Below are 11,811 nucleotides of genomic sequence, written 5' to 3' on the forward strand. Positions count from 1 at the left end.
CAGCGACATAGCCATTACGCTAACTGCTGGTTCCCTGTTTCATGTATTTTTTAAAATGAGATCTTAAGAATGATTTTATTGAACTTTTATTTGTTTGTTTATTTTGGGAGAGGTTTTCGCCATAGGGCACACGCACTCGCCAGAAAGACAGAGAGAGACAGAGAGATGAAAAGCAAGAAATCACCCCCCAGGGAGGATGACCACGCCATAATCCCTTCTCCTCCATTCTCCTCTCAGGATCTTGGGTACGCACGAACATGCGCCCAGCGTAAGTTTAAGCCATCGGGTCTGGAACTCAAACTACAGTCGACTACATGGGAGTCCAGTGACATAGCCATCTTATCTATTTATTTTAATTTGATGAGAGAGGGACAGAACGAGTGAAAGAGAGAAAGTAAGAAAGCAAGCCACCAGGTCTGGGACTTGAACTGGAGTCGGTCATTTGGGAGTCCAGCACTCTTAACCATCATGCTACCTGCCAGCCCCATTTAAAAAAAAAAAATGAGATTGATTATTTATTTATTTATGTATTTATTTATTTTAACTTGTCCAGAGAAGGACAGGGAGAGAGAGAGAGAGAAAGCAAGCCATCAGGTCCAGGACTTGAACCGCAGACAGCTTTGTGGGAGCCCAGTGCCCTTAACCACCACGCCACCTGCTACCCTGTTTTATGTATTTGCTAAGGTAAGGAAGGGAGCAGGCACTGTTTGTACCTAGATATTTTGACTAATAGCCAGGCATCCTGAGGATGTGCTAGGTTTGCTTACGGAGAGTCATTCACTCTACCTCTTCCCAGAAAAGCCTATGGAAACCCATTGGGAGGCAAGGGGATACACCCTGTTCTCTTTACGAAGGAGGTATGTATTTTGCCTTTTTCAATTTCCCCAGGAGGCCAGAAATAGCAGCAGAAAATACCTGAGACAAGAAGACTGGAATGATTTCACCTTCAAATATATGGAAAAGCTCCGGCAGAAAAGAAAGAGTGAGTATCAGAAAAAGGGAGGGATGGAGTATCCTAGGGGAAGTAGGGATATCAGCAAAGGTAAAGCCGGGGCCAGCAGGTGGCATGATGGTTAAGGTTATGAACTCTCACTGCAGTTCAAGTCCCGGGCCTGGCAGCTTGCTTTCTCACTTCCTCTGTCTCTCTCACTCTCTCTCTCTTTGGTAAGTGCATGTACCCTGTAGCAAATTTAAAAAATAATGTTAATAATAAATAAAATAAAATAAATAATTAATAAAAAAATAGAGGTAAGGTACTAGGAAGGAAAGAAGAAAGGGGAGAAGGGAGGGTTATGTCACTGAACTCTCACATGCCAATTGTGGTTCGAGTCCTGGACTTAGTGGCTTCAAACTCACACCAGGCACATATGGATGCAGGCTCAAGATCCCAAGAGGAAATGGAGAAGGGACTGCAGCATCGCCATCCCTCCTGGGGGGAGAGGTTGATTTCTCACTTTCTGTCTCTCTATCTCTCCAGCGAGCACACTCTTCTTACAGCAAAAATCTCTCTTAAAAAAAAAAGAAAGAAAGAAAGAAAGAAAGAAAAGGGGAATCATGTCAAAAGATATTCCAATCTTTTTTTTTTTTTTTTTTTTTTTTAATTTGTGCTATAGGGCATGTGCGCTCACTGGAGAAAGAAAGACAGAGAGGGAAAGTGAGAAAGCACTCCCAGGGGTGATGGCCATTATATAATCTCTCTTCCTCCACTTCTCCGTCAAGATTTCGGGCATGTGCATACTTGCACCCAGCGTGTTTTTCAGACCACCGCGTCTGGGACTCGAACTGCACAGTTGGCTATGTGAGATTCAGCTGCTTTAACCTCCATGCCACCTGCTGGACCAGACTGTTTAACTCTGGCAGACAATTCCCTCCCTCCTCCTCAGACACTTATAGATCAGGGGTAGGAGGGGAAGGAGGACAATACAAAGTTAGTTAAAGAAGGTGGAACCACTGGGTTAGAGGACATTTGGATCAGAAACGTCTAGGTTAGACTCAGGTCCATCTCCATCAGGTTTTCAGAACCAAAACTAAACTTCAGGCTAAAGGGACTTGCTCAAAATCCTACCATCAGTGGCAGAGCTGGGACCAGAGTGTCAGGCCCTTGAATTATAGTGAGTCCTTTTTCTTTTCTTTCTTTCTTTTTGTTTTTTAAAGAATTACTTACTTGATTTTATTTATTTTCTTTTTCTTTCAATTTGATCAGAGAAAGACAGAGAGAAAGAGTGAGGGAAAGGGAAAGGAGAAAGCAAGCCACCAGGTCTAGGACTTGAACCATGGTTGACCATGTGGGAAGTCCAGTGCCTCAACCTCCATACCACCTGGCAGGGGAGTCCTTTTTCTAATGTGCCCTCTTTTTTCTTTTTTTTAGAGAGAGATTTTTGCCATAGGGTATGTGTGCTCGCCAGAAAGACAGAGAGAGAGAGAGAGAGAGAGAGAGGCAGAAATCAAGCATTCATTCCCCAGAGGGGGTGGCCATGCTGCCTGCGATCCCTTCCTCCAGTCTTCTCTTGGGACTCAGGGCACGCATGCACATATGCCCTCCATGAGTTTCAAGCCACCAGGTCTGAGACTCAAACCATGGTTGGGAGTCTAGCAACATAACCACTATGCCATTTGCTGGTCCCCTAATATGCCCTCTTTAAAAACAGTTTTAGCGGTGACCAGCAGGTGGCGTGGTGGTTAAGGCACTGGACACTCCCACACGACCAACCATGATTCAAGTCCCAGACCTGGTGGCTTGCTTTCTCACTTTCCTTCTCTCTCTCTCTCTCTCTCTGTCTCGCTCTGGTCAAATTAAACAATAAATGAATGGCATGATGACTATGTCGCTGGACTCCCATGTAGTCGACCATGGTTTGAGTCCTGGACTCGGTGGCTTAAACTCATGCTGGGCACCTGTGCGTGCGTGCCCAAGATCCCAAGAGGAGAAAGGAGAAGGGATTGCAGTGTGGCCATCTTTCCTGGGGGTGATTTCTCGCTTTCTGTCTCTCTGTCTCTCTCTATCTTTCTGGTGAGCACACACACCCTATAACAAACACCTCTCAAAAGAAAATTAAATAAATAAATGAATGAATGAATAAATAACATTCAATAAATAATTCTTTTAAGAAAAGTTTTGGGAAGATGAGCTGGGTACAACAAAGAGACTATAGCAACAGTAAAAGGGTACATTATCAAGCACATAAGCTGAGTCACAAAGTTCTAGGCTTGAGAGAGACTCAGAGGAACCTATAGGGACTCAGCATGGCTGAGCTTAATACTTCTTAAGCTGTACTGTGCATATAGGCCGGACCCCTAGCACAATGAGTGGTCAAGCCCTGTGCATAGGAAGCCACTCCCACGTGGGTGACCGCAACTCAAATCCCTACCCAGGTGGCTTGTGCGACAGGCCCAGTGCGTGTGTGTATGTACCCCAAATCCTGGAAGGATGGAGAAATAGGGGGGAAAATAGCAAAATGACCATGCTCCATGGAGGGGTTCTTTTTTTTTCTGTCTGGTGAGTGCATGCACACTCTGACAATGAAAAATAAATAAATAAATAAATAAAAAGCACATTCTGATGAACCAGCTATAAAGCGGGGGTCAAGATTGTGCATTTTTTTCCCTCCAGTTTTTGCTATAAGATGTGTGCATCTCCCACAGAGAGAAAAGAGAGATACAGTTAGAAATCACCCTCAGGGATGGTGCCAGCAGGTGGCGTGGTGGTTAAATGCACTGGACTCCCACATGGCTGACCATGGTTCAAGTCCCAGACCTGTCGACTTACTTTATCACCCTCCCTCTCTCTTTCTCTCACACACACTCTGTCCCTCTCTAGTCAAATTAAAATAAATAAAGTTAAATAAAGTAAAATTAAAAAAAAAATTACCCCCAGGGGGGTGGCCATGCCACAATCCTGTCTCCTCCAGTCTCTTCTTGGGATTTTAGGCACACAGGCACACATGCCTGGTGGTTTTCTTTCTTTTTTTTTTCACTTAATTATTTTTCTAATTTTATTTATTCATTCATTTATCTTAATTTGACTAGAGAGACATACACACAGAGAGAGAAAGAGAGACAGTGAGAAAGCAAGCCACCAGATTTGGGACTTGAACCATGGTTGGCCATGTGGGAGTGTCCAGTGCCTTAACCACCCTGCCACCTGCTGGTGCCCGCCCAGTGTGGTTTTCAGGCTGCCTAGTTCAGAACTGGAACTGCACACCTGGCCACGTAAGATCCAGCATCTTAACCTCCATGCCACCTGCTGGCCCAGTTCTGTATTCTAATGAGCTGGCAGGTGAGGCTGACATCGCTGGACAAAACACCATACTTTTTTTTTTTTTTTTTCCTTTTTTTTTTTTTTTTTTGAGAGGTTTTTGCTATAGGGCGCGTGCGCTCGCCAGACAGACAGAGACATAGAGACAGAAAGCGAGAAATCACCCCCCAGGGGGGATGGCCATGCCGCAATCCCTTCTCCTCCATTCTCCTCTCTGGATCTTGGGCAGGCACGCACACGTGCCCGGCATGAGTTTTAAGCCACTGGGTCTGGGACTCGAACCGCAGTCGACTACGTGGGAGTCCAGCGACATAGCCATTATGCCAACTGCTGGTCCCAAGCACCATACTTTGAATAGCAAGGATGTAATAACTCCTCTGCTATAGGAAAGAACAGATAGGAAATACTGGGCTGTTGGGGAAGTTGTGATGCATTTTTACATAGAAAAATACCTCATGACTTTCCTGACAACCCATCAGTAAGAGAGGAAGAAAGAAGGTCCCTAATGGCATCCCAGCCCTTAAGTCAGTTTGACAACCCTTCCCAACACCAAACCCTGACAACAGTCCCTATTTGACCTCTCTGCAGTGTGGCTGACGGTGGGGATCTCCTCAGTGCCCCAAACAGATCAGACCAGGCTCGTTCACACACTGACCTCCCTGTTCAGTGCTTCCTCTAAGTCTGAGCAGAAACGCTTCATGGTGCTGGTCCACCTGGTACACACTGACTTCACCTGGATCGGAGAAACCACTGCCCGCATTTCAAGCCTCTTCAGCCTGCAGATCTTGGCAGGGCAGTTGTTACTGATCCGTACTCCGCCCGACGCCTACCCCAGCATGGATGGCCTTGAGGAGGAGGCCTGTCGCGAGGAGTGCTACCTCAAGCAGAACATAGATTACGCCTTCCTCATGAGCTTCGCTGCAAAGTTCTCTGACTACTTCCTGTTGATGGAAGACGACATCTTTTGTGTCCCCAATTTTGTCACCCATATTTATTCTAAGGTGACTGACCTAAAGCCCAATCCATGGGTGCTACTGGAATTTTCTGACACAGGTGTTGGCAGACTCTTCCACAGCAGTGACCTCCCTTTGCTGGCCCATTTCCTCCTCCTCTTCTACAAGGAGAGACCTTCTGACAAGCTGATGGAGCATTTCCGTACCCTCCTGCTCCAGGAAGAGCAGATCTTTTGCACACCCTTCCTCTTCTACCAAAGCCTCATGGATGATGAAAAGGAAGAGGCCACACAAATTCAGAAGAAACTTTATGGTCCGGACAATCCCCCTGGCGCCATTGTCACCACCATGCAGGTGTTCAGTGCTCATTTCCCCTGGGAGGCCTACACTTTGGATGAGTCATTCTTCTGGACGTACAACGTCAGTGCAGGGCAGCATCTGACGGTGATTTTGAACCATCCAGCAAACCTGAAACGCGTGCAAGTGATGACAGGCTCCATCATGGATGGGACATACGCGCTGGAGAAGGGGCACGTGGAGCTGGGCTATGACCCGCAGGGGATGCCTCAACACTGTAGCAGCTTTGCCTTGCTGGGACAGCTCCAGGACGGGCAGCTGGACCAGGAGATACTTGTGAAGAATATGAGTTCCCACGTCAGCTGCGTGAAGCTGGTGGTGAAAGCTAGTCAAGCAGATGGGCTCATGATCAGGCATATCTACCTCTGGGAGGAAAATGCCAAAGAGGAGAAAGTAGATCAAAGTTAAAGATAAATCAGTTAGGGTATGAGAAATTAGTCTTGAGGCCATTTCATTCTAGCCTATGTGAATGACATGAGAGAAGACTATCTTTTTTTTTTTTTTTTTTTTTAAATAGGGGCCAGCAGGCGGGGCAACGGTTAAAGTGCTGGACTCCCACAGGGTCAACTGTGGTTTGAGTACCAGACCTGGCAGCTTGAAACTCATGCCAGGCTCATGTGCATGTGTGCCCAAAATCCTGAGAGGAGAATGAAGGAGAAGGAATTGTGGTGTGGTCATCCCTCCAAGAGGTGATTTCTCACCTTTTCTCTCTGTCTCTCTCTGCCTCTACAGTGAGCGCATGCTCCCATAGCAAAAATTTCTCTTAAGAAATTATTATTATTGGGAAACCAGCAGTTAGCGTAATGGCTATGTCGCTGGATTCCCATGTAGTCGACCGCGGTTTGTGTCCCGGACCCGGTGGCTTAGAACTCACACCGGGCGCATGTGCGTGCGTGCCCAAGATCCCGAGAGGAGAATGGAGGAGAAGGGATTGCGGCGTGACAAGAAATTATTATTATTATTTGGAGAGGTTTTTGCTATAGGGCGCATGTGCTCGCCAGAAAGACAGAGCGAGACAGAGAGACAGAAAGCAAGAAATCACCCCCTGGTGGGGATGGTCACACTGCAATCCCTTCTCCTCCATTCTCTTCTCAGGATCTAGGGCACGCACACACATGTGCCCGGCGAGAGTTTAAGCCACTGGGTCCAGGACTCGAACCACAGTCGACTACATGGGAGTCCAGCGACATAGACATTACACCAACTGCTGTTCCAAGAAATTATTATTTTTTTTTGAGAGACTTTTGCTATAGGGCACACGTGCTCGCCAGAAAGAGAGAGACAGAGAGACAAAAAATGAGAAATCAACTGCCAAGGAGGTTGACCACACTGTAATCCCTTTTCCTCCATTCTCCTCTCGGATCTTGGGCATGCATGCCTGCATGCCCAGAGTGAGTTTAAGCCACCGGGTCCGGGACTCAAACTGTAGTCGCTACATGGGAGTCCAGCCTTTTTTTCTTTTTTTTTTTTGCAATAGGGCATGTGCACTCATTGGAGAGACATGACCGACAGAAATAGTGAGAAGGAAAGTGAGAAATGACCCCCTAGAGGAGATAGCTATGGGGCAACCCCTTCTCCCCCATTCTCCTGGGACTGTGGACATGCATGCACACTCCCTGAGTGATCTTCAAGCTGCCAGATCAGGACTCAAACCATGGTCAGGCATGTGGGAATCCACCATCTTAATCTCTCTGCCACCTGCTGGCCCCAAGACTATATCATTCTTTTGCTGCCACCAACATGTTAGGAGACTCACTCCTTCCTTCTTTTCTACCCAAAGAAGCAACTCACGTAGGATATCTTTTGCTGGGCAGACATAGCTTAGCCTAGTTTGGGGAACTGGTTACTCAGAATCTTCAGATTTCTGGGATCCTGGAATCAGGCCAAATATAGGGGGTGTGTACATACACTTCCATGCTCACACGTAGTCAGAGGTGGGGGTGAGGCAATAGGAAGGCAACTGGGAGAATCATGGGACGTCGCTAGAACTGACATCATAAGAAGCCAAGAAAGGGACTCTCATTAGAAGCCAAATTCTCTGAAGTTCCGGAAAATAGCAGATGACTGATCACAATAAAACAGAATCCCTTAACCCTGTCCTTTCAAGCTCTTTCAAAGTGCCGTGCTAGTTCCCTCCTTTCCTCACCAACAAACTTGGACATAAATTGCTCGTGACTAAAGCTTCGCTCTCTCACCAGCAGTTCACTGCCTAATTCCCCTCCTGGCTTTGGCATCCGTATTGCTACTGAAACTCTTCCCTATTTGCAGTAACAAAAATAGTCCAAACCCCGTGGCCATTTTCAGATCTCATTCAACTTAACACTCTGCAGCAATGAACAATACTAATTATCTTCCTTCTCAAACTTTTTGTTCTTTGACTTCCAGGATTCACCAGATACTTACTTAGTGTCAGATACAAAAATGTGTCTGTCTGTGAAGACAAGTGTGTTAAGCATCATACTGGGGTTAAGTACAGGGTCCTTGGGAGTACAGACCTGCTGTTTCTAGAACATTCCTGGGACTTAAAGGCTTTTTGGAAGATGTGGCTTCTAAGCTTAGAACTGGAGAAGATAGGAAGGTGATATGGCAGGGAGATTTTCCAGTGGAAGAAACAGCATGCAGAGAAGTGGGTCAGAGGTGACAAGAACAAGTCATTTAGTGGACCTGGAAATGGAGGACAAACTGGGGTGAGAATGGAGAGGAAGATGAAGCCGCAGGCCTGAGAAAGAACCAGATAAAGAAGGATCGTAGAAGACTGGCCACCCAGCTCAGTGGTTAAAGCATGCAGATCCCACATGGCTGACCACAATTCAAATCTCATCCCTGGTAATTTGAAAAACATACATGACAGGGCCAGCAGGTGGCATGGTGGTTAAGGTGCTGGACTCCTACTTGACTGACCACAGCTGAAGTTCAGGACCTGGCAGCTTGCTTTCTCAGTCTCTTTTCTCTCTGGTGGGTGCATGAGCCTTGTAGCAATTTTTATTTTTATTTTTTTTAAGAGAGATTTTGCTGGATGAGTGTGCTTGCCAGAGAAATAGAGAGACAGAAAGCAAGAAATCACCCTCCATGGGAGATCACCATGCCTCAATCCCTTTTCCTCCATTCTTCTCTCAGGATTTTGGGCATGCATGCACACATGCCCAGTGTGAGTTTTAAGCTGTTGGGTCCAGGCCTCGAACTGCGGTCAACTATGTGGAAGTCCGGAGTTGTAACCATTATGCCATCTGCTGGTCCCACTGTAGCAAACTTTAAAATAATAATAATAATGATAAACAAAATCAAATAATATTTTTAAAAAAGAAAGAAAGAAAGAAAAGCATGCAGGGCACATGCACATGCCTACCCAAAATCTGGAAAGGAGGGGGAGTGCTTTCTCATTTTCCCTATCTGCCTCTGTCTTTGTCTCTCTCTGGTAAGTACATGCACCCTCAGGCAAAATTAAACACATACACACAGATAATAGATATAGAGCTAAACATAAGAGCTAAAACTATCAAATACTTAGAAATAAACATAGGCATAAAAAGTTGTGATCTTGTATTAGACAATGGTTTCTTAGTTATGATGCCAAAATCATAAACACTCAAAAAACAGATAAGCTGGACTTCATCAAATCAAAATCTTTCTGTGCTTTACAGGACACTATTTGACAAGGAAAATGATGGGGCCAGCAGGTGGATGGTGGTGAAGGCACTAGACTCCCACATGGCTGACCACAGTTCAAGTCTCTGGCCCAGTGGCTTAAAAATCATGCCACATGCATGATTTTGTGCATGCTTGCCCAAAATCCCTGGAGAGTAGAAAAGAAGGGATTGTAGTGTGGCCATCCCAGCTGGAAGGCTATTCCATCTCTTACTCTCTCTCTCTCTCTCTCTCTCTCTGGTGAGCACACATGCTCTATGGCAAATACCTTAAAAAAAAAAAAGGGAAGGGACCAGCAGATGGCGTAATGGTTATGTCGGTCACTGGACTCCCTTGTTTTAATTTCCACACCACCTGCTGGCCCTAGTCAGCCATTTATCAAGAGAAGCTGGAAATTTTGTTTTCTATGTTAAACCTCCCAATTTTTTTAATGTTGGCAACTAATTTTAAATGTATCAAAACACAGGTTTTTTTTTTTAAGACCACAACGCCACCTGCTGGTCCTCAAAACACAGTTTTATCTTGTTTGTTTGTTTTCTTTTTAGAGAGATTTTTGTTAGAGGGCACATGTGCTCACTGGAGAGAGAGAGAGACAGAAAGCAAGAAATCACCCCACTAGGGGGATGGCCACGCTACAATTCCTACTCCATTCTCCTCTCAGGAGTTTGGGCACACATGCACAGGTGCCCGGTGTGAGTTTTAAGGACTCCAGCAACATAACCGTCACACCATCTGCTCCTACCATCAAAGCACAGTTTTAAAAGCCCAGAGTGACTGTCTGCTCCGGGGAGGCTAGGTTATTAGACCTGTGGTTAGGTTACAACTTCCTCATACTCTCTGACAATTATTTTTATTTTTAAGGTTTTTTTTCTTTTTTTTTGTTTTATTCCCATGAGCAAGAGCAAGAGAGAAAGGGAGACAGACAGATAGCAGCCACGGCAGGGTCCTGATGTTATCAGCCATCCCCACCCTCAGCCAGCCTTAGGCCATGAGAATAAAGATGTCTGGCTTACTCAGAGAGGTCTCTGGACATGAACCTAGAACTTTCCTATGAGAGTCAGCTTTGCAGAGCATTGCTTTTGACCAATGTGCCCCTGTCCAGCTACACAAACTGTTTTTTTTGTTTTGCTATAGGGTGTGTGATCACCAGAGAGAGACAGGGTTGGGGTGTGAGAAATCACCACCCAGGGTAGATGATCGCACTGCAGTCCTTTCTCCTCCATTCTCCCCTTGAGACTTTGAGTATGTACACATATGCACCTGCGTGGTTTTCAAGCCACCGGGCCCAGGAGTCGAACCACCAAGTCAGCCAGGTGAGACTGACTCCACACAAACATTTTTAGCTTCAGATGCTCTGCTCACCTGATGGGTTTCTAGGACAAACCCTCACCTCTACCAGTAACACCAGTCCTCTCTGAGCACAGATGATGTTGAAGACGGCTGAACGGATCTATCATTGATCCCATTAGCTCCACTTTCAGAGGCTGGCTGTATCCTGATATTGACCCAGCCACCATGTCCCCAAGGCATGCCTCTTTCTCGTGTACTGGGCCTGGGGCTCTCACCTTGAAGAAGTTGCAATGTGAAGGTTGATGATGTAAGTCAGTAGGGGATGGGCAGAGGAAATGCAATTAGAAGAAAGCCACCCAGGTCACTGAAGCATAGTCAGTCACAGGGGTTCTGGAGATGTGTCCCGAGAACACCATTTTTCCTCCGACTTCTGCTTAAAGAAAATCCAATACAAAGAAGAAAAGAAAATCCCAAGCAAGGTGCAAGGGATGGGAAGGCGCTCTGTTTTTTAAATTATTTATTCATTTTATTTGTTATTATAATTTTTTAATTTGACAAGAGAGAGACAGAGAGGAAAAGCTAGAAAGCAAGCCACCAGGTCTGGGACTCATACTGCAGTGGGCCATGTGGAAGTCTACCTCCCCAACTACCACACCACCTGCTGGCAGGGGCTGGGGGCACTCTTACCTATCTTATGTCAAATTGAGCCTTACTCACCTACCTTCCCCAAGGCTCCCTTCTCTGGAACATCCTTCGTTCCCTGAAATGGAGCCCTGCCTCCTGTTCCAGATGAGGGTTATGGCAGGGGAAGGATAGAAAGTGAGAGCAAGACCAGACGGTGGAGCAACTCTGAGATGCTGGAGCCACGGGGGAGGGTCCCGGTTTGCGTTCCTAGGTCTGTCTGTACCCGCCAGGCACACGTGTGCCCGGATTCAGGCAAGCTGAGACTAGGGGTAATTGCAACAGGAAGACCCTATTTGGAGTACCTCTCTCCCTCCCATGGAAAAAATAAATCAACCTAAAAAGAAAAGAAGTTTGAGAAAAGAAAAAAGTTTGGAGGAAGTGAGCACAAAGCCCACTCTTGCCCTCTGAAACTTCTTAGCTTGGGCTCTCAGAGATCGGTGCGATGCGGAGATAAGGAGCCTCCAGTTGGGGTTCAGTTTCCGGTTCACCCTAGCCTGTCATAAACATCTTGTGCGTCTAAGCCTTCTTTCCACTCCCTGTGACCTCATTCTGGATTTTCATCAGCCAGAAATCCTCTGACCGAAAACCACAGAACTGGGATGTTAATTGAGAGAAAGATATGGAAAA

General features: G+C 46.1%; 1 protein-coding gene across 6 annotated transcripts in view; it reads left to right on the plus strand.

The window, feature by feature from the left end:
• The window catches only part of LOC102468242 (alpha-1,3-mannosyl-glycoprotein 4-beta-N-acetylglucosaminyltransferase-like protein MGAT4E), a 23,511-nt gene extending 17,520 nt beyond the window's left edge, over nt 1-5,991 (plus strand). For all 6 annotated transcript variants that reach the window (XM_006159156.2, XM_006159154.1, XM_027776007.1 and 3 more), the window contains exons 3-4: nt 889-982; nt 4,844-5,991. In XM_006159156.2, coding sequence (XP_006159218.1) covers nt 955-982; nt 4,844-5,973 — 1,158 coding nt within the window. In that variant the 5' untranslated portion in view covers nt 889-954 and the 3' untranslated portion in view covers nt 5,974-5,991. The remainder of the gene's footprint in view (nt 1-888; nt 983-4,843) is intronic.
• Nucleotides 5,992-11,811: the final 5,820 nt, after the last annotated feature.

The sequence above is a fragment of the Tupaia chinensis genome, unplaced genomic scaffold (genome assembly GCF_000334495.1).
Source record: "Tupaia chinensis unplaced genomic scaffold, TupChi_1.0 Scaffold000627_1, whole genome shotgun sequence".
NCBI classification, from domain to species: domain Eukaryota; kingdom Metazoa; phylum Chordata; class Mammalia; order Scandentia; family Tupaiidae; genus Tupaia; species Tupaia belangeri.